General features: G+C 41.0%; 1 protein-coding gene across 4 annotated transcripts in view; it reads left to right on the top strand.

The window, feature by feature from the left end:
* The window catches only part of TRIM2 (tripartite motif containing 2), a 93794-nt gene extending 75952 nt beyond the window's left edge, over positions 1 to 17842 (top strand). For all 4 annotated transcript variants that reach the window (XM_066573633.1, XM_066573632.1, XM_066573631.1 and 1 more), the window contains exons 7-12: positions 2069 to 2172; positions 8336 to 8503; positions 9351 to 9519; positions 10159 to 10229; positions 14105 to 14245; positions 17077 to 17842. In XM_066573633.1, the coding sequence (XP_066429730.1) occupies positions 2069 to 2172; positions 8336 to 8503; positions 9351 to 9519; positions 10159 to 10229; positions 14105 to 14245; positions 17077 to 17229 (806 nt within the window). In that variant the 3' untranslated portion in view covers positions 17230 to 17842. The remainder of the gene's footprint in view (positions 1 to 2068; positions 2173 to 8335; positions 8504 to 9350; positions 9520 to 10158; positions 10230 to 14104; positions 14246 to 17076) is intronic.
* The last annotated feature ends 5809 nt before the right edge of the window (positions 17843 to 23651 follow it).

Genomic DNA, 23651 nt, shown 5'->3' with positions numbered 1-23651 from the left:
AAAAATGAAGAAAATGAAGGTGTCTGTTGATTGAGATTACCACTTTTTTGTCAATGTGCTATGTGCATTGGCACCAAACTGGTATCTTCCTAATGTCTGAAATATGTAGCATATGGCCATTATAAAGTGATTTCAATCAATACTCTGACAGCACCAGTATGGCCCCAATTTCTGCATTTTCTATTATCTACATCTATTCTGGTCTCAAGATCTCTTCTCACCACCTTGGAGTCAATCAACAGCTGGCTACTATATTTCCTACACATTTATTAAAGTGTCATTCCTGGACCTAACATGACTACATCAGATGTGCATAGCTGCAATCTAAATTATTCAACCCCTTCTGCAAAATAGGCTTGTTTATAATGAGCTGAAAGTTTGTAGATTTGACAAACTAAAACGATTTAAACAACTATGGGTGTTTTCACACCTGCTCTCAGGGTTCCGCTTTCCTGCTCCATTCGGGAAAGGGGAATCCCTGTGGCTGGACAGCTCCATCTTAGCTTGGAATTGAACAGACTCCATTGACTGTAATGGGGTTTGTACGATTTCTGCACGGCTTTTAGACGATAGAAAATGCTTCCAGTATTTTGAGTCGGATCTGCGATGGAACCTTAAACCAAAAATTGCAACGCAGATGTGACCACCCTAATGCAACAAATTTAACACAAAATGACACTTTTAATGACTACTGCAGTCTCATAATTTTTCAACCCCCTTCACAACAAGAGTCTTTAGTACTTTGTAGAGCAACTTTTTTTAATGTTATGCCCTGCTATAAACATAATACATAGTCAGACTTCAGCTTCCGACAGGAAATCCTTAAGTGTCTTAACCCATTGCTCATTGGCAATGCCTCCAGCTAACTAATATTCTTGGGGTTTGCGTGTTGCAACCTCCTTTTCAAATGCAACAAAAGATTTTCTATAGAGTTCAAATCAGATGACTGTGATTGCCACTCCAGAATCTTCCAGGCATTCTTCTCAAACCAAGCCTTGGTGGACTTGGAAAGCAATAGGATGCCGTCACCCACGTAGTGATTTTTCAGGGAAGGGCTTTAAATATAAGCCCTTCCCTGAAAATCATCCCTAGCAGTAATAAAAAATATATATACTCGCCTGTCATTGAATGACAGCTGAGCGCTGACTGTGATTGGTCACGGTGCTCAGTCAATCACAGGCAGTGCTCTGCCATTCATTGAATTCAATAAATGGCAGAGCACTGCCTGTGATTGGCTGAGCGCTGTGACCAATCACAGGCAGCGCTCAGCTGTCATTCAATGAATAGCTGAGCGCTGTCTGTGATTGGCTGAGCGCTCAGCCAATCAGACACAACCCTTTCAGCAGGCTGAAAAGCTTCAAAGCAGTGCAGGAAGAACAAGCGGTGGCTAGACGCGCCTGAGCCCCGACAGTGGCGGACAGGAGAGTATATGTTTTTTTTTGTTTTTTTTTTACTACAGCTAGGCATGATTTTCAGGGAACGGCTTATATTTAAAACCCTTCCCTGAAAATCACTGCAGGGGTTGCCGGGAGCCCATTGCATTCAATGGGGCTACCGGCAGCAGTGGTGGCCCCGTTGAAAGGTATGCTGCAATGCGGAAGCAGGCTTGTACCCCGAGTTTTTGGTCTTAGATCAGAGCGAAAATTTGGTAGAGAGCCTGCTCGCAAATCAAAAAGCTCACAAGCTGAGGCACTCTCAACCCAAGGCATCACTGTACTTGATTGAATCCATCTTTCTTTCCAAATGCTGCAGGTTTTCAGTAGCAGAGGAAGCAAAGCTGTTGGGGTTGAATAATCCTGATTGCAACTGCATACATTATGCCCTGTGCATATTTTGTTTTTCAACTGGACTTCAAGTCTGTTACAAATTGCATAGGCAAAGAAAGTTCCTACAAAGCTGACCGCTGATTAACTGACTGCTCTTCCCTTTTATGAAATTATTACTATCCTGGCATACAAACGTTTGTTGTTTTTCTGTTGCAATGAAATTAGGTATAGGAAGGGTTAATTATGAGTCAGCTTTTCACTATTGCTGCAGCAAATGTAGTCATTTTTTTTAATCATTTTAGGTACAAAAGGAAGAAATAAGGGTGAATTTACTAATCTCCAAGGAGTGGCTGCATCCACCAATGGAAAAATATTGATTGCAGATAGCAACAACCAGTGTGTCCAGGTATGTTTATGTTCCTTAGAAGAGCAGTCCTTTTCATTCCTACTTGCAGTATCCTGCATTAGGTCACACCTTGGGCGTGGCCTTAACACTCAGAATATAGGTCTAAGGCCCAATGTCCACAGGCGGATTTGATTTGCGGAAGAAAGAAGATCTGGCCGGGACACAAGAGACCCGCACCACATCTGGACAGGTAAGAAAACTGTCCATGGCCGTGGGCACGGGTGGATTCTGTGCGGGATTCCGCATTCAGAATCTGTGCGTTCCGTGGACATTGGGCCTAAACGTTGTAGTGTTTACCTAGAACGTCACATCAACTTTAGATTACACAATGCCATGAGCTCCAGGTAGTAATTTAACTGAGTAAGGTATGTATTTGCACATTACCATAGAATATAAAATGGTTCTGTGGTAATGTGATTCGCAACGTCTCTTAGGGGTTTAGTTAAACCATGCATTAACCACTATGGAAATGGAGAATAACAGCCCCAGTCATCATGATTCATGGGGAACCTGATGGTGGTTGGCTACAACTATGTCAGAATGCAAGGGCATAGATGTACTGCGTTGCCCCCATGGGTTTGTGGGTAGGCTATAGATAAGAGGTAGTTTTCTGCCAACGGAGTGTAGTTTGAGGTTGTTGGCGAGTGTTTGCCTGCTGACAAGACAACACGAGAGTGTGATGCCGTTAACCAGGAGGCTTAGGTGATGTCAGAACCATTGTGCACATGCCCTTTCTGCCACCATGATTTCCTCAGATGTGTGGAGTGGGAAGGGTTGGAAAAGACGCAAGTCTGCGACAGTTGAGAGGCCCAATTTGTCAGAATTGTAATGAGTGGGCAATAAGTATGATATATTGGAAATAGGAGGAGGCCACTGACCAGCCACTATGGAAATAGGCAGGGGCGTAACTGTAGAGGGTGCAGGGGATGCGGTTGCACCTGGGCCCAGGAGCCTTAAGGAGCCCATAAGGCCTCTCTTCTGCATATAGGGAGACCAGTACTATGAATAAAGCATTATAGTTCGGGGCCCTGTTACAGGTTTTGCATTGGGGCCCAGAAGCTTCAAGTTATGCCTCTGTGCAGCATGGTTTAGGTATGGGTACGGGTACAGATACAGATAGAAGGGGGGGGGGGGCAGCTCACCTTTTTGCATCAGGGCCCCTGAGCCTTTAGTTACGCCCCTGGAAATAGGTGCAGCTGAAGAGAGGGATTTTATGGAAACAATCACCCTGTGGCCTACTGCACTACCTGTGTAACAAATTGAGTGCCTCTTCAGAAGAACAATATTCGATTGCCTTCTACTTTGCTTGTGTGAAATGACTGTTCTTAAGTGGACAAGTATTAATGGTAAAGAGCGACTGTCCTCAAGGGGCTGAAACAGGCATGAGGCTCCTTTCAGTGTTGACTAATTTTATGTTGTTTCGGAGCTCTGTCAGTAAAAGTTGAAAAAAGTTGTTTCATCTCTCATTCCTTATTATATTTGTGCATTTCTCAGAAGGTGACTGCCCTATCTTCGTGAATTCTAAATACTGCCATCTAATTGGTGCACTTATCAATTCAAACACTATTGTTCCTGTCAGGCTGTATATAATAGGGAAAATTTAGTCCGTATGACATCCCGACAAGTTATAGATGTCAGAAGATCACATTTGTTGAAGTGCATGCTTCTATACTTACTGTGCTACTTACTTCCACAATGAATGGTCTTTACAGATTGCTTAAACTTCTCTAGCACTGCTCAAAGATTACGGTTACTGGAAATCTGACTTTGGGAGAGATTTACTAAGCGAATTGCACCAGAATGCTTCATGCCTGGCTCCAGATATGATTTAGACACTTTTTGTGTCTCACTAGATAAGGGGCTCATTTACATGTAACGATTATCGCTCCCAATTCGTTCAAATGAGCAATAATCGTTACATGTAAACGCAGGCATCGTGCATCTTCCGGTTGAACGATGTTTTTAAGGTGAACTTAAAATCCATCGTTCATCAACTGAAATGTAAAGCACACACCTTTATCTTTCAGTAGACCACAGGCTGTCCTCTCCACGGGAGACCGCAGATAAGATTGTAATCTACTGTCAACCATGAGCAGAACAATGCAGCTGTGTGCACAGCTGGGTATGTGATTAATCACACTCCGCCTTCCGCAAACAGCTCCTAGAGGCCCTTTTTCATGCAAATGAAGATGATAAAGTGTTAATGGCCATAAACACTTTATGCAAATAGTTTGCAAAATCTTTCAATCTTCCAGTAGTTTGAAAGATTATCTTTGCGTGTAAATGGGCCTTTAAAGGGGAAAGAGCGTGTCTTTATGCAATGGGACTAACTGGAATGTGACAAATTATGTCAAACGTTTGATGCTAAAAATTGGTTTAGAGTAGGCAAACAAAGAGGTGACCTAAAGTTAGGGAAAAATGTCTAGCATGCCTAGCAGTGTATGCTGCTGTGATAAATTTGGCACATTGTCTGGGCTAGTTTTACCCTGTCTAAATTTAAGACCGTATTGGTATATCTGGCCCATTGTCAGATTTAGCAAGATTTTGCATTAACGGAAATCTCACAGTAGTACTCAATAGGATTAATGGGAACCTGTCAGACCCATTATGGGACATCGTAAAGTAGTGACAGACGTGGATTTCAGTGTTTTATTACTTTAAGAGTATTAATGTGCTTAGGAAAACCTTGCATCTTATTTATTGCAGCATGATGCAAGTGCTGTCGGGGACGAGTCTATGTAAATGCTATATATTTATGCAATGTGTTTGATATGCATTCTCCTCCCACTTGATGTTGACTGATCTCTTCTTTTGCACAATAATACGGAGAAAGCTGCCAATGAGCGGCTGGAGGGTATAGGGAACCTGCATATCATGAATACAGTCGCTCCTCGCTTGTAGGAGTGGTCACGCTCTACAAGAAATAAAATGCAAGGGTCCTTTTACATGGGACGAGTGCCTGATTAGTCGACTCAATGATTATCGCTCCTGTGCTTTTACACAGGAGCAATAATGATTCTGTGAATGGAGGTAGAGCGGGTCGGAGATCTCTTCTGGTCGCCCATCTCCATTCACAGTATTCACAGGCCGATCAGTTCATGCAGGCATACAGAGAGATGAGAAGAGATGAACGACCAATGATAAGCGAACAAATTATTCAGTTGCTGGCAGTGTTTACACAGACCGATTTATTGTACAGTTTTGCATAATGTAGCGATAAACTGAATGATAATCGTTTCATATAAAAAGGCCCGGATAGGTTCCCTTTAATTGAGCTACATGCCAAACCTCCACCACGTGATCTTTTAACTTGTATCTGTGATATATCTATAGTTGATAGTAAGCAGTTTCTAGTTTCACTCCGCAGCCCGTGCGTCCACACAGGGCTATGTCCAATAGCTGATTAAAGCTGCGTGAGAATGCTGTCGGCTTGTTAGTCTTTCCATTGTTTTTCAAACCTATCCAGCTGCTCATATAATGGGCTACGGGACGTACTTTGTTTACTTGTTATTGTAGATGCCGCTCGGCACTCGTACTACAGGATATGAACTCATTACAGATTCTGATCTCAGAGCATCCAGTGGAAATTTCCACTGTGTTCATTCGCCTGCTGACATTAGAGGAATGGTTTGGATTTAAATGCCATAAATCATTTTAGCGCATTACTTCCTGCTGATTGTTGCTTCAGGCTTCATATTGTGTTTCTAAGCGCAGTACACTGCAGTGAGTGTCCGTTATCTGCTATTATTATTATTATTATCATACTTACTCTATTACGTATGTATATGTGGAAGTGTACATATGCAGGCATACGTTAACCAAAGTCAAGTATAGGTTTAATTCACTAGGTGATAGTAATGCAAATAATTAACATGATGGTTTAACAACCTCATGGACACGTATTTCCTGTGGCTGTCTTAAGGGGCTTTATTCTGCTGTGCAATAAAAACATAATCTCTGCCTATACTGATCTTACTGATTACGTAATCACTTGGACCTCTTGTCAAATCACAACGCTGATTGTGACCACTTTCACATAATTTTTCCCCCTACGAGGAACCCTAGCCACAGGGGAAATATGTAGCGTAAAAATAAAAGGTGTCCGCAAAAGGTTTTTTTTTTTTACATTTTGGGTATTGGTATTAGTGTATCTTGACGCCACCTGGTATTCCTGGTGGAGCCAAAATTGACACGGAGGTGACGCCCCCTGTACCTGATTGGCTGGACAGGCTGTAGAGCGGCAGGTCCTGCAAGGCCAGTAAAGATTTAGCTATGAAGCATACAGTAGTGTGCTGCGCTGCAGCCACTAAGCCCCCAGAGTAAGTGACTCACTCGGCGGTGGCGGCAGGAGGGGGGGCAGAAGGACGAACCCCCACCCTGAGAATGGAAAGGCTGTGCTGCATTGCCAAAAGGGAGGGAAACGGCAAATTATATAGCTTTCCCGGGAGCTGGCGTAACTGAGTAGTGCTGGCGGCCAGGAGGGAGGCGCAGCAGAAAACTGAGAAGTGAGCAGCCGGCGTGAGGCAGCTGTGATGTGGCCGCCAGAACGGACAGCAGTGCCGCTGCCCAGGAGGGAGGCGCCGCAGAGAAATGAGAGCCGAGCGGCCGGTTGCATAGGCCGCATGGGTGCACCGCTGTGCCGTCACACAGCAGTGAATTGGCCGACGAAACAGAGATTACTGATGGCAGCCGTGAGGGAGGCACCACAGCAAAATAAGAGGTGAGCGGGAGGCCGTGTTGGCTGCATGGGACAAATGGTGGCCGGGACGGAGCACTGAGCCTGCAGCCTGTGCAATTATTTGTTCCAGCGCTGCAGCCTTAAGCTGACACTTACTATACTTCTTTGCCGTACATTATGACATCTAAATGCTGCCATGCTACAGCCGTAACATGCCAGCATTTACAGGTAATACTGGAAGCCTAAGGACCTTTCTGCCTTGAGCCAATTTGGAGCTGGGGGTGTGAGAAGGGCGTTCCTCCTGTCAAACCCCTAGTTTCCGGTGGCGTCAAGGTACACTTATACCTTGGGTATTTACTTCTATGGGATGACTCAATGGATAAGTGATAGGATAAGAAAAAAAAATCTAAAGCAAATTTTTTTTAATGGGTAGCTTATTATTAACTGAACCCCCTTCATAATTACACCCTGACAATGTGTAAATTCCACTTAGTAAGTCATGTTGTATATCAACGTTTGTATTTCTGTCCACTTTTTTTTTTCCCTAGCATATCTTCTATTTTAAAGGTATTTTCCAAATTAAAAAAACATTGGTGGCATTGTAAAATTTAAAAAATGTAATTCCGCGTGGACAGTTTCCATTAAAGTCAATGGAAGCCATCGGACCAGCGGCAAGTCCACAATTAATATTGCGAACAGGTTGCGGAACCCACATCATCACTAGTGGAAAAAAAATCTCTACTGCACATGGCCGTTGGCGAACTGCTGGGTCCATCCGCAGTACAGAAGAATACGGGAAATGATAGGTACTCACGGACACCGCTGCTGTCAGGGCAGGATTCCGCTGAGGGCTCCCGCATGTATAATCTGGCTCTGCTGTGTGCAGACTGTCGGTCTTAGTTTGCACTGTCTAACTTATAGACCGTATTAGTAAATGTGGCCCAATGTTTTTCCTCTTTGTCAGTTATAAAATAAAGTAAAAAAAAACAAAAAAAATCATCTTCGTGAAAATTACTTCGATATCATGAAAAAAAAATATGTAAAAAAAATAGTAGCCATTTAACCAGCATGAACAGAAAATCGCTAAAAATCACTGGCCTAGCCTGGTCATTAAGGCAAAAAGTGTGGTAAGGTTAAAGCCTAGTCACTCAAAGGTGATTTTTACAGTGTGGTTTTGTGTAAACGTATGGCGGATTAGTGGATGGATCCTATTCAGTTTATGGAACAGTTAGCTGTTAAATTTCATTACCAAGATAGAAAACCCGATGGTGTGGTAGTGCACTCATCATAAATAATTGTGTATCAAGTGTGTTTTTCTCCTTACATTATTTACAACTAGGTAAAAACTTTAAAATCCTAAACTTAGAAATGTTTCATAATGTACAGATTCTCAGCATACTGTATATGAGCCGACTGGAGGTTCACTGTAGTAATAGATTTGTATTTGTTGTAAAAACACAGACAATCTCGTTTGTTGTATTCCAGATATTTTCAAATGATGGCCAATTCAAGAGCCGGTTTGGCATTCGAGGAAGATCGCCAGGACAGCTGCAGAGACCAACGGGAGTGGCGGTGCACCCAAGTGGTGACATCATTATCGCTGACTATGACAATAAGTGGGTCAGCATATTCTCCAATGATGGAAAGTTCAAGGTAAATGGTTTCTCCATTATTTCAATCAACATACTTATTTGTCTTACCAATGCCCTGTGGGAACCCCTATAATGACTCAATGAATTTGCATGTCTCTAGCTGTCAAGCTCAGTTCCCTCTGTAAAGTCACGATTTTAAAAGGCGTTTGCAGGGATTTTTTCTTTATTTGTCAGGGGGACAGATAAGTGTATAAAAGAAAAGAATACTCCCCTTTTAAATATCCTCCAGCTGCAGTGTCACCCCAGTTGTTTACATGACTGCTGCAACCAATTGACCTCATGAGTCATGTTTGCATCAACTCCATTATGACTGCTTAGGCCAGTGATTGGCTGCAGCAGTCACATGAATGATGAACAGCATGTGACTGCTGCTGCTACGTCTGAAGCAGCAGTGCTGAAGCTGCAGAGCAGTTAAAATATGAATAATGTATGGCAAATTTTAAAAAATCACAGAAAACCCTTTTAATGTCCTGGGAATGATGAGCATCATTTATGGGTTAATTATACCCATCTTGCAGGGGACAGATTCCCCATCTAATGTGATTGAGCCGTTTAAGGGGTTTTCCTATCTTCTAAATTAAATGCAGCTGGGCTGCAGATCCCTGCATAGCCGGATGACTGAGAGCACTGCTGTGCAGGCAAAACTTAGAAGGGGCGCAACACTAAACCAATGCTGTATGCCCTTCATTCTCATAAATGGTGCGAGTCCCAGAGATCATAAAGTGATGGCATATCCTAGCAATATGCCATCATTTTAGAAAATGGGAAAACTCCTTCTAAAGACATTTGTCTCTTATGAAGAAGCAGGATATGTTGTTTATACTAATGGTAATGTATTTACCTAACAGACAAAAATTGGATCAGGAAAACTGATGGGTCCTAAAGGTGTATCAGTTGATCGCAATGGACACATAATTGTGGTAGACAACAAGGCGTGTTGTGTGTTCATCTTCCAGCCCAATGGTAAAATTGTAACCAGGTTTGGAAGTCGAGGAAATGGGGACAAACAGTTTGCAGGTACCAATGATATAATATGATAATATGTAGATCATCTTGTATATATTTATGCATGGCTCTGTACACTTTTTTATGATTTTGATATTTTCCATCTTTGATTTCATTATTATTGGGGTATTTGCATTTGACAATGTTTTCGGCATATTACTAGGACATGGCATTACATTCAGATTGGTGACAGTTCAACCTTTGGGACCACCGTTGATCCTGAAAACTAAGGGTCGGGGGTCTCTTTGGCAGTTTTTTTGCACAGTCACTGTGCTGGAAAAACCTGTGAAATAATAGCCAAAGTTTTTAACCAGTGCTGCAGACCTCTCATCAAGGATCATGGAGGTTCTGGCAGTAGGGTTGCCACCAAAGAGAAAGTAATGGCATATACTACTTTAGTGGGAAAATTCCTTTAAATTCCATAACATGTCATGCAATAAAATATGATTTAGTTAGATGTGTTTATGTTATAATTATCTAGGGGCGATAGGCAAATTTTTTTCTGATCTATTCCTGAAAATATTACATGTACGCTTGTGAATATATTAGTAAGCCACCTACTTTATATTAGGATATTACTATAATGCTGTGTGTGCAGTTTATCACTATTTGCAAAATCTTAACTGTGTGTCTATTTCTCCATTTCTTTAGGACCCCACTTTGCTGCTGTAAATAGCAATAATGAAATCATTGTGACTGACTTCCATAACCATTCAGTTAAGGTATTGCATCTTTAACAATTGCTCTTAATAAAATATTGTGACTAGAGATGAGCGAGCACGCTCGTTTAAGGCAGATACTCGAGCGAGCATCACTCTTCTCGAGTAACTGCTTACTCGTCCAAGCAAATGCAGGGGGGTGGCGGGGGAGAGCGGTGGGGATAGTGAGAGAGATCTCGCTCCCCCCCCCCCCCTTCCCGCTCTCCCCCGCATTTGCTCGGACGAGTAAGCAGTTACTGGAGAAGAGCGATGCTCGCTCGAGTATCTGCCTTAAACGAGCGTGCTCGCTCATCTCTAATTATGACTCTAAAATATATTGCAACAAGTGTGTTAACAACCTTGTGCTAAGGATTCTGTCAGGATTTACATGGCACAGATTCCACACCTAAACCCTCACAGAACAGGTTAACTTTCTGTCGGCAGTGTATGCGTATAGGGTATTCTATAACTCATATACACAGTCAGAAAAATATCTCTGCAAAATAATGAACTCTTTGCTGATTTTTTTTTTTTTTTTATATGTTCATTGTCACCACGGCTTCTGTACTGAAACACTACTGATTTGCTCCATTGAATCAAAGTAGCTAATCTGTGTAGATCTGTTGGCCAGTGCCAATGCTAATCGTTCAGTGAGTGGAGTTGGAGCGGGACGGAGGTCAATCCAGCACGCTCGCTTGCATTCACAGTAAACCGGCCGCTGTTCATAGAGAGATTGCCTGTTTAGACAGGTTGATGCAGCGTCAGAAAACAATGATTTTTGGTTCTGCATGAAAGATTCAATTAACAGTTTATCACTGATCGTTCTTTCACTGCACGTGTTTCCTCCTAACCGTTATCATGCAAACCGCTTTTTAGATCTAGTGATTTGCATGATCATTGTTAGGAGTAAATACATGCCTTGTGAGAATGCCTTAAGGTTTTGTTTCAAGTGAATTAGAACAATTATTGGTGGACAAAATCGTACTCTTTAAGTATAATTGTATTAAAACAAATTGTGTTTTAATGCTGAAATTGTAATATAAGCAGCTGCTGTTAACCCTTTCCAATCCACTGTCTGACCTCCAAAGACATTATGATTCAAGGCTGTACAGCTCTGATGTTGGAAGACGTCCGTCGGGGTTCTCTTACTGTATATTGCCAGCCTCTTTGCTGTCGGAGGCTATCCAATGTGTCACCTCATGCAGTACTGGCTTTAGCCAGCAGATAGCGCTGTTGTATAATGGCAGAAAAAGAGTAAGCCCCCTAGGAAAACCAGGATACAAATCAGATTGGAAAGGGTTAAAGAATAGTTTTCAATTTCTGAATATCCTGGAGTGGAAAAAGGAAAGAGTAAACCTCTCACCTTATATAGTATGAATGCAATCAATCCTTATTTGAATATTCCTTGCTGGAAAAATGCCGGCTCCAACAGAGAAAATGAACAAACAAAAGGATGTGTTCCAGCCAGAGGATAAACTCCAATACTTTATTATAATCCACCAAATTAAAATGAACGTTGATACCCATATCCCTGTTTTTCAACATCGCACACCAATAATTTTACTCAAAAACTAAAAAAACAAAAAACTTTTCAAGCATTTGCCGAAAATGAGAAGTTGTGTACTGTTCCCAGCGGAGGTTGTCAAATGGCTGTCAAACAGGGTTTAGCGTTTGTACACCTGCTATCCCCCCCCCCCCCCCCCCTTCCCAGTGACTTTCTAAAACCAACTGTTAACATTTCATGGCTGACGCATGAAGGTGTTTTATGCCCCATTTAGACCCATAGATTATCGTCCAATTTTCGTTATAACGATAATAGTGAGCGATGGTTTTGCTTTCAAAGACTGATGTTTTTAACCTAACGAAAATTGTTAGAAAATGGATGTAGTGGCAGGTCTTTTCAGTGGCTGTATTATTGTTGTGTAGTGTTTGCATTGGACGCTACATTGAGTCGCTGAACGAATGTCATTTTAACCAAACGAGAAGCAAATGGCCGAAAGACGGATTTTAAGCGGACTGAAAGGATGGGATAAGCCAATCGTTAACGAAAATTGCACGACGGGCGCAAGATAGACACAACGATTATCGCTAAGACGATACCTTTTGAACGAATTTTGAGCGATAATCGTTGCCTAAATCAACCATTAGATGTGGTTCCCAATGTGTGATATGCAAACATGCTGTGAACTGCACTACATCTATTGTCATACAGTCAGGCAAGCATGCAGCTATTAATGGCTGGTTGCACCAACCCTGCTGTTGATCTTGGTTTAGTTAGGGCTCATGCCCACGGATGAAGCAGGATACGCCTGCGGATTTACGCCGCGGGAGTACAGCGGTGGTAAACAAGAAGTCCCCGCTGTTGATCACAGAAAAATGCACGTTTTCCTGCGGTCTCTATTAATACTATATTAATGGAGACCTCTGCTTTGGAAAAACGTGGTGAAATAGAACATGCAGCGATTTATTTATTTTTTTTCTTCTTTTTTCCTGCAGTGGAAATCCACGGCAGAATCATGCATGTGACAGGCAGAAAATCTATTCGGTTCAATAGAACCTAAAAGCTGCATTATTCCGCCGTGGTGAAAGCGGCAGAAATACGTCCGTGGGCATTAGCCCTTAAACTGGGATTACTTGTTGAACTTGGTTTAAGGAAAAATTGTTGTACCAACACTTTTTGATCTAAGATTTGCAAAACCAAGTTCACTTGATCTGCGATCAAAGGCTGAACCTAGAAGAAATAAATTGCACATGGTGATCAGTGACTGTAGTCAGATGATCTTACTACAGGTTAGCCTATCAGGTTATCAGCCTAGCCCGCAATCTTGGATTTTGTCTGCTTAACTAAGTTCAACTGGTTTGATCCGCCAACCTCAGAGGATCAAATTGAACCTAGATTTGAACTAAGTTCAAAGGCTAAGCCGTGTTGGTGCAGTATTTTTCTACTTGATCTCAGATCAGAATTTTGGTGCAGTGGGCTGTAAGTCTTTTATCAATTAAAAAAAAAAAAAGCCATGTTGTCTATTGTCTTTTATTGTACAACGAGCAACATAAGACAGATAGAGATTCTAGTGTTCAACATGCAGGATGTACATCCTAAGTATGTATCTTACATTTCTAGGAACATGCTACAATGCTCGAGGGCTGCATGCTATCTTATTGACATCGATGTCAGAACACGTAATCTTTTTTAATTTTATGGCTTGGAAAGGGTTAATAAACCTCAGATGGGAGGTGATTGGCAACACAAACTGTTTTCCCATGAGGCATATTGGATCTTATATTGTAACCCCAGAGTTTCTAATGGTACGAATTCGAAACCAGGTTTATTATATTTTTATAGATTTTCTCTAGAGGTTCTGTTGGGGTGTGGTATTTTTATGCAATATTTATGGATGATGTATGTATCTTTAGATTATATAGAATTTGAGAGTGGCATTTTATGGGTTAATAATCATTTTAATTTGGTGGATTAAAATAAAGTATTGGATTTTATCCTGTCGCTGGAACACTTCCATCCATTTGTATATGATAAAGGCACCCGTAATTTAGCATGGTTTCCCTTCAGTGTTCACTTTATCTTCATGCATTAAAAAAATGAACTAATGACATGTTTATTCGATGTAGGATGAATTGTGCTAAACTAAATCGCTACTTCCTGCCCTATAATCCAAACTGAAAGCATGTGAAATGTGTGTTTAAATGTATCTACTGGGGGTCAGAAAATGATAAAATATGCTTGTGCACAGAACAAAAATGAGTTGTTCCGCTACATGGTCAAACTAACTTTTTTTTTACTTTTAGTTCTTTTCAGAGATTGTAAAAAATTAAAGTTTTTATTAAAGTTTATAAAATTAGACATGTGATTTCATGGCATTTTTTTTTTTATTCCTATATAGGTATTTAACCAGGATGGTGAGTTTATCTTGAAGTTTGGTTCAAATGGAGAAGGCAATGGTCAGTTTAATGCACCAACTGGAGTGGCTGTAGATTCCAATGGAAATATAATAGTAGCTGACTGGGGAAATAGCAGAATACAAGTAAGAACTGTTCCAGAAGCATTGCATCTCTGTAATTCTAACTCATTAGATATATGTAACTAGCGACAAACTATTACAGCTATATAATTTAAGAAATACTTGTAAAAGAACAACTCTGTCTAGGAGACATAAATTCCATTGCCAGATGCTCCCTGGATGCATCTAGAAGTCCTTAACTAGTTTTCCTCGCCCCCAACAGCAGTTTTATTGTTCAATCAGTTTTATCGAGAAATTTTTCAGATAAAACAAACATTTCATGAAGGTCACGCAGGACATTGTGAAAAGAAAATTAACATATCATGGAATAACACAAAATAGAACAATTCGGGCCAATTGCTTCTAATACCTTCGGATGAGGATGGATATTAAGTACCTCATGTGGTACTTGCCCCGGCAATTAGATTAAATCCTATCTTCACCCATATAAGAAAAGAAGAAGGAGAAGAGAAAAAAAAGTGTGTGCGTGCTTTTTCCGCACACAATTCCTCCATATGACACAGGTGTGACATCTCATGTTGCTATTCATACATAGAACTTGAGTGGTCTGCCAATGGCGCGGTACGACCGCCCTAGCAGCTGCCAAGCAAAATCATAGTAAACCCCTCTTTTGATATATAATTGAGACTGGGAGTATAGAAAGGCTCAATTAAATCTCAATGGAAGCCGTCCGATTCGCGGTCATGGACAGGACGCAGGGTCCTTTGCCGCGGACAGGGTCGGATTCCGCTGCGGGCTCCCGTAGACATGAGGCCTAAAAGCACATTAGTGTTCACTAGCTTTGTTGCTTCCTGCAGTATTCAGGATATATAGTGTACGGAGCACCTTCAAGAATTGAAGAATGAACAGCCCTGGTACTAGGACCCTAGTGGCTATGAAAATTTGCACAGTTTTATTATAATCACCACATAACAGATGTTCTGTACTGTAACTTATTACAAGCAGGATTATGTTTGCAAATTAAAATTTTAGTTTTATTTGTAAAAGGCTATACTTAAGCGAATGAGATCTACGTCTGAGAAATTCAGCTCACTATCGCACTTGCAAAACGCATCATGACTATTGCATATGTAGTTTTTGCACCCGTTAAAATTGCATGATGTTTCAGTAGTAGAAAATAGAAAGATTGCATTGCGCTGGTATGTACATTGCATGACATGCGAGTGCTATGCGATTTAGTTTTTTTTTTTTTTGTACTGTTATATAGAAGGCAATAGCCAAGAGAAAAATCACAGATGTAAATTAACCCATGTAAGATAATGGATTTTCTCTTGTGTGATTTATGTGCATCTCCCAACGCACAGAAATTGTAAATACAGTAAATACACCCTAAGGCCTCGGTCAGACGACTGGTTTTTGCCCCGATTTGCGGATTGCATGACGGATGCGCATTCGCAAATCGCGTGACCGGGGCCGACGATTCGCGACGAAAAATCTGCAGCTAGCAGCGTTTTCGGCGAAACTGGTCCGATCAAAGGAGCGCTGTCCGCCCATTGAAATTCAATGGAGCCGGCAATAAAGCCGGCTCCATTAAAAGCAATGGGCTGCCGGCGAGCGCAGGATGAATTTTCGGGAGGGGCTTGAACATATAAGCCCTTCCCTGAAAACCATCCCAAAATGGACATAGTGAGAGCTGAGAGCTGCCCCTGATTGGTCCTTGCGCTGATCAAATCAGAGGCAGCACTCACTCACCCATTCATAAATTCATGAATGGGTGAGTGAGAGCTGCCTCTGATTGGTGAGGGCTGTGACCAATCAGAGGCAGCCCATTCAGCAGGCGGGGATTTTAAATCCCTGCCTGCTGAATACTACACAGAGCAGTTCAGGAGAACTGCCGGCCGGCCGCGGCTGAACTCCGGCTGCAGGGACAAGGTGAGTATATATATTTTTTTATTTTTACACATTTTTGGATGGTTTTCAAGGAAGGGCTTATATTTTTAAGCCCTTCCCGAAAATTCATGCCGCGCTCGCCGGCAGCCCATTGCTTTCAATGGAGCCGGCTGTATTGCCGGCTCCATTGAATTCAATGGGCGAACATCGTTCTTCTCTGCTACAGCTGTTACAGCTGTGGCAGAGGAGAATGATCTTTTATAGTATATGTTCTCAATGGGGTCAGTGCTGCTGCCGCCCCCATTGAGCGCATATATATAGAACACAAGGAATCGCAGAACGCAGATAGGCGCGATCTGCGATTCGTCGTGTACTATAATTTATCGCATATCCGCATAAAAAGCAGACATGTGACCGATCCCATTGCGAAGCAATGGTTCTTCATATGCGCAGATTGCATGCGCATCCGCAAATCGCGGCAAAAACCGGTCGTCTGACCGAGGCCTAAGGCGAACTTCACACGTGCGAGCGCAATATGAGGCCGTATCGTGTTCACCATCCATGTGAGATCCCCATGGAGGCAAGGCGTTTTCATGGCAAAACAGCCTTGCATCACTTCAGGGAGATGCAGGGACTCTCTGGTGCGTCTGTTGCAGCCACGGCAGAGGATCAAAGAGTTCTCCTATTGCTTTCCATGGGGCCGGTGATGCTGCTGCCTGCACCTTTGAAAGCAATGGGCGCTGCAATGTAGCAAGATAGAAAACATCGCTCATGTGTATGACATTCTTTTGAATGGGGTTGATATTTGAGCGAGATATGTGCATCTCTCAACGCATAAATCCTGCGCGATTTTGACATCTGTGTGAAGCCAGCCTAAGAGTGAAGAACATACTCTACAACAGAAGACAAAACGACTTATTCTTCATAACTGGTGATGATGTATGTGTAATGTACATCTACAGATATGTTTACCCACCAACAAATCTTTTTGTTTGTGACTGTAGGTTTTCGATGGAAGTGGATCGTTTCTGTCTTACATCAACACTTCTGCTGACCCACTGTATGGTCCACAGGGACTAGCTCTGACTTCAGACGGCCATGTTGTTGTAGCAGACTCTGGAAATCATTGTTTTAAAGTTTACCGGTACTTACAGTAACTGGATAGCCACAGTTTTCGTGGGATTTACTGCACTCAATATGAACCAATGGAACTTTTTAGCAAAATGGATGGAAGGGATTTCCAAATGACTTTCTCTTATTTAATCTCCATGTGATCATGTTTACTTTTTGGCGATGGCTTGTGTCTGTGTCAGACTGCTTCATCGCTACACACTGAAAAATGAACTTTCCAGTGTAAAATAGGATGCCATTAATGTGTTACTGGAAACTTTCAAACACCAATTTAAAAAAACGCTCATCTTGTGCACTTAGGTCGTTGACCTCTTAGAAAATGTTCTCATGGACACGATGCTCCTCAGTGGAGCTCCCACATTCTATAATCACTTGTCATATATCATTTGCCCAACACTGAAATCCAGAAGTCTTCTAGCTCTGTGTATCCTGGTAGGTATTGTATTTAAACATAGGAAAAAAAAAACTTGGTCTTAAATAACATTACTGTAACATATTAAATGTACATGTGTATTGGAAAACTTTACCAACTGTTGTCACATTTGTAATAATGACTTACGTCTTCTCTACACGGCCATTTTCAGTTTATGTGCACTTCTATTTATTCTGTGGTACATTGATAAAGCACCATGAAGTACATGCTGTTTCATTTCATGCATCTTTTTTTCCATTTTTTTAAATCCAAAACCGAAAATGTACAACTTCAAATGAATTTTGATTGTGTATCACTCAATGGGTCAAATTCAGATGGTTAGGCTTATTGACAGATGCCCACAGATACCAAAAATGATCCAATATGGAAACACTACATGCTTTCTTCCCAGTGTAAGACTTCCTCATGTAGGTTTCTTTCTTTATTTAGCTAAAAGTAGAATGGCAAAGTGAAACCTTGTGTGGGATTAATAGCCATAAGTGTGTTGACCTGTACTAACGGTATAGACAAAGGAAAAAAAAAAGAATGATTGTAATTGTACATAAAATTGTAAAAAACATTTGCTAAAAACAAGAAAAGCTAAAATATTTGATACGGGTTCACACGGTGCAGTGTGCTCTATGGAGCTTGTCAAAGGACAAATAGTGGAGCTGGTAAAATGGCGCAGAATTTTCATATTTCCAAAGTGGGAGTCGATTTCAATAATTTGTTAAACAAGATTCATTGCTAGCATGTGAACATTGGTGCACAACATGAAACCATGTTATGGTTAGTACACATAGAATATTATGTACTGCATTTTGACCTAGAAGCTCTAAAACCAGTATGCTCCATGAAACTGCATCCGATGGAACATACAGCCTACTGAAAAATGCTGTGAGTATGGATATGCTTGCAGGAAGAAACAGAAATGTGAGTAGCGCTATAGATTAATGAAGGCTTGCTATTCTGTAGTGACTCTGTACAGACAGAATACAAAGCCGTAATATTAGGGGGCAAGTGAAGTGCCATTTGTCATGACAAACTAAGGGTCCTTTCACATGGGACGGTTGTCTGGCAGCTAAGTGTCAGTCATTCCTGGGCTTTCACACAGAAGCAATGCTCACTCGTGAATGGTGGCGGAGTGGGCCAGAGATTGTGTCCATTCGCCTGCCTCCATGCAGAGTAAACAGGCAGTCTTTCGCAGATGAACGACTGCCTGTTTACAAAAGCCTATCATTGTCTCGTTTTTATTATTCATCGGTTAGTCGCTGGATGCCTTTATACTGAACAGATTTGCTCGATCCAGCCAGAATCTGAACAATAATCTTTTCGTGTAAAATGACCCTAAGGTCTCTTACATATTTGCCATCTAACAATGTCCTTGTGCCACAAAAGCAATGCCGATTGCAGCTTTCATATCTATCAAGTCAGTGATGGCTAACATAGAGTATGATTTACATAAGTTGTTGTTTGTTTTAAAACTTGTATATACACGGCCTGATCAGATTCTACTGTGGATTACATGTGCACCTTATATTAGTCTAAATTACATAGATTAGAAGTGTCTAGAGGTATACTTTGCAATATCGCAAATGTATCACATGCTGCTTGTTTTATCACTCTTTTTCCCCATGAAGAATTCTAAGAACTATATCTAGAGCAGTTTGAAATTCTGCAATTAAGGTTTTTACAGGTGACAAAAATATGGATGTCTCTGCTTGCATCATATGCCTGGTTTAATTTCCCTTCACCCTTAACTTAAGTGGGGTTTCCGGGCAGAAACTTTTGCTGATCTATCTTTAGGATAGCCATCTTTACCGTAGCTATCTTCACTCCCACTGAAATCAATGGCAGGTGAAGCAGTCTATTACACTTCAAGCACTTTGGCCTCCAACACCTGGGACAGCCAGAGAAGTGTAACAACTGCTTCAGCTAGGGCACTTCTGCTACCGTCCCTTATAACAACGTCCACCCTGCCACACTAACAGCGAGAGAGGCGAACAGCTCATTGTCGGGGATTCCGAGTGGTGGATCCTGGGCAATTAACTATTGATGACCTATCCTGAGGATAAGTCATAAATAGTTTTTGCTTGAAAAACCACTTTAAATGTACTGATTGCTATGTTAAAATACTGTAGTCACCAAAACACAATGGGAGATTTATGAAGCGAAGTGTGTCAGAATTCTGGTGAACTGTACATGCCCTGCACCACATCTATGTGTTTTAGACACATGGCTCACTCAACAAGAGGTTGTTTTTTTTTATTGAACAGTGGGTGTAATTCAAAATGTGCCACTGTGTACCAAAATGTAGACAAGTGTCGAAAGATGCACCAAATTGATCCAACTGCATGAGTCCCTTATGACAACTACACAAAGCCGATTGTTTTTTAATTTTTTTACCGTGAATGCTAACACATTTTTTTAATTTTGATATATAATTACTTTATTAAACCTCTGCAATGCATATATAATTGATGCCATTGCCAATAAGCAGCATCTGTTAATACATAACCATTTATAACCAGTGCAGATCTGATTTGGTTAATAAAAGTATTGGAAGGGTTTCAAGGATTAGAAAAAAATGTTTGTTTCTAGAAAATAAAAAACACTCTTTTGCTCTAATCCTTAAACAATTTATTTGAGCTTTCTATCCTCAGATTATTCCTATACTTTTATAGTTGATGAAGAAAAATGGTATACTGTGGTCCTACATATAATGTTAATTATTCTAGATTTATTTACATCCTAGGGAAAAATATGTAACAAGAGCCCAATCATAAACTAGATCTATTTAGTTACATTTTGCAGCTTGTCCATCATGACAATTTCTTATTTTTGGTATATTTCATAATGACGAGTAAGTTGATGTTCTACTGAAAGAGGAGCTATCTGCTCTCATGACATGTCAGTTTTAGGCTCGGTTCATATCGGAGTTGTGGTTTCCATTATAAATGGAAGGTACGACGGAGAGCCAGATCCATCACACAACGATATAAATGGTACTCAAGGGACTCCACTGATTTATAATGGGGCCTGAAGGAGTTTTGATGGTAAGAACATCACTACATGATGTGCTATGCTTCCCATCAAATATGACGGACTCTCCCATGGGGCGGATGTGAACATAGCCTTAGGATAGGAACTTCCCATAAAGCAACAATTCTTAGAACTCTGTGGTATTCCTCTCTGTGACGCTGTGTCACTTTGTAAGGAGAAGCACCATGTGTTAAAAAATGATCCTGAATTATTGCTTTATGAAGAATACAGGTATTAGGAAATGTGATCACACGTTTAAGCACTAGCAAACAGACACTGTAATGCTGAAACACTCGGACCTCTGAGATTTTACTGAAAGGAACATAAAGCAACATCGATCTCTAATGCTGAAAATTGGTTCAGAAAATCGTGCAGGACCTGAGTGCTATTTCCACATTATTGCTAGTTAAACACTGTTACAATACACCTGTCAGAAAGGGGCCTAACAAAAAATGTTTCTATCACTAGAAGACAGTCATTTCTAAGCGTGCTGGACCTGCTTTGGTCTTCAGGAGCACACAGTTCATCATGGCATCCATCCACAAGTATCATAGGACCTTGCACCATTACACTAACTCTACTAACTTGAACTGTCGACACCTGACAGGAAGTACCGTATATACTCGAGTATTAGCCGACCCGACTATAAGCCCAGTCAATAAGTTTTACCACAAAAAATTGGTTAAGCTTATTGACTCCAGTATAAGCCTTGCTATACTAGAGTATACAGTGGGTAGAAAAAAAAAAAGCAGTACTCCCCTATCAGCCGGCGTCTGTGTCCTCGGCATGATGCTCTCCCCGGCGGTGTGGCCAGCTGCTGCAGTCTTCACCCTGCTGTTTTTTCCCTGGCTTGCTTTTGAAATTCCCACCGTCACCGCTGTGATTGGATAAACCAATCACAGCCATTCAGAATGACATCACTGAATTGCTGTGATTGGTTTATCGAGTGCCGGCTGTGATTGGCCGGCGCTTGATCCAGTCACAGCGCTGACGGCGGGGATTTCAAAAGCAAGCCAGGGAGAAGACAGCGGAGAAAAAACTGCAGCAGTTGGCCGCACCGCCGGGGAGAGCATCGTGCCGGGGACAGCATCGCGCCAACTGATAGGTGAGTATTGAGTTTTTGTTTGTTTTTTTTACCTCACTCAAGTATAAGCCGTTTGGAGCTTTTTCAGTGCATTTTTTTGTGCTGAAAAACTCGGCTTATACTCGAGTATATACGGTAATCAACAATTCTGACGCCAAATTCTGACACTCTAATCAGCATGGTGCCCCAACAATTTGGATTTATCTGGCCTTGTAATGTTTTTTCCACTGCACAGTGATCCAATTTTCTATTTCTCTTAGCAATGGTACTGTAACTGTTCATGTGCTGTTATAGGCCATTTGTGGTAAGGAATGACGGATGAGTTGTTCATCTGGACATGTTAGATGGAGCACCAGTGTTGCATTCAGCTGCGATTTGCTTGACTCTGCACTGCCTGTTCATCAGAATGATTCTTGACATCCTCCTCAGACCCCTTTCATTGACGGGTTGTTTACATCCACAAAATCCCCCTTTGTTGGAGGTTTTCCCTCAATCACACCACTCTTAGTATACTCTACTGTTGCACAACAAAAGCACACAAGGTTGGCAGTATTTGAAATACTGGCCTCTGCTAGTCTAGCACCGATGACCATCCTTTGTTCAGAGTCACTCGGATCGCACATTTTTCCTATTCTAATGCGGACTCACACTGAAACTGATTCACAGCAACTTGATTTTATGCTGCACTTTAGTCTAATTTAGCACTTGTCAAATTTCCATACAGGGAAGCTCTAACCGTGAAAGAGCTAGTATCTAATAAAGTGGTCATTCAAAGTACATACCGTACATTAATTATTGTTTTGATGCAATTGCATGTGAACTCCTCTATTAACACATTCAAATTTCCATATTAGTGAAATAACAAAATGCCATAATTTTATATATTCTACTATAATTACATAATTATGTACTAAAATGCCATCATTTTTCCTTCTTCGGACAAACAGCATGAAATATTTCCAGTATAACATTTCCTAATGCTTTATAATTCCAAAGATATTACTGGGTTCTCATACAGTGTGGTGTAAAGCACTAGTTCCCTTTACAAATATTTTAAAATATTTATGTACAATGTAAAATGTGTGCCTGACTGTCCTTTTACAGATACATTTAGATGCACTTTAAGATCTCCTATGTTAAAATGTAGTAAAGCTTCCTATATTAGTGACATGTGATGTCCACATAAGACAAAATGACTTCATCTTAATAGGTCAATGTGAGGGTTGATATCTTTAGTGCAAAGTCCTGTTGTATTATAGACCACCAAGATTCATTTATGCAATATATAGATGTGATGCTTAACATTTTAAGGATGGGTTCACATGGATTATGGCTTTCAGTCCTGATTTCTTCTCTCTCATTTTTATAGCAGAGAAACAGGAAATTGAATTTAGTTTATTTCCATTTTAATTCTTTTTACCCCATTGACATAAATGGGTTTTCAATAAACCAGAAAGCAACCGGAAAGCTTTCAGTATGCTACTGTTTCACTAGGTTTCCATTTATGAACAAATAGGGCCGTCTGCTGTGCTATTTGTTCCGTTAACAAAATGGAAATCTAAGAGATTAAAAGCAAACTGAAAGCTTTCCATTTTTTTTGAAAACCTATTAAAATCAATTTTGGGGAAAAAAGGGTTTATTTCCATTTCTCTGCCCCCAAAAAAGAACCGAGAGAATGAATTAGAACTGAAAGTCATAATGCAGATGTGAACTCACCCACCCTAATTGATGAGCTTTCTATAAACATTCGATGATTCATTGATTTATACTGCCTTTCCTTTGGGGCCATCATTTGAATGAAAGGGATACTCCATTGTCCAATAGTTTCATTCATAGCTGTGTGTGCGCCCCAGACTACTGTAGAAGAATGTCAAATTAAATACACAAATAAGACCTGAGCTACTACGAAC

Source organism: Eleutherodactylus coqui, chromosome 7, assembly GCF_035609145.1.
Source record: "Eleutherodactylus coqui strain aEleCoq1 chromosome 7, aEleCoq1.hap1, whole genome shotgun sequence".
NCBI classification, from domain to species: domain Eukaryota; kingdom Metazoa; phylum Chordata; class Amphibia; order Anura; family Eleutherodactylidae; genus Eleutherodactylus; species Eleutherodactylus coqui.
Note: the sequence above shows the minus strand (reverse complement) of the source record. Positions and strands in the feature narration are given on the sequence as shown.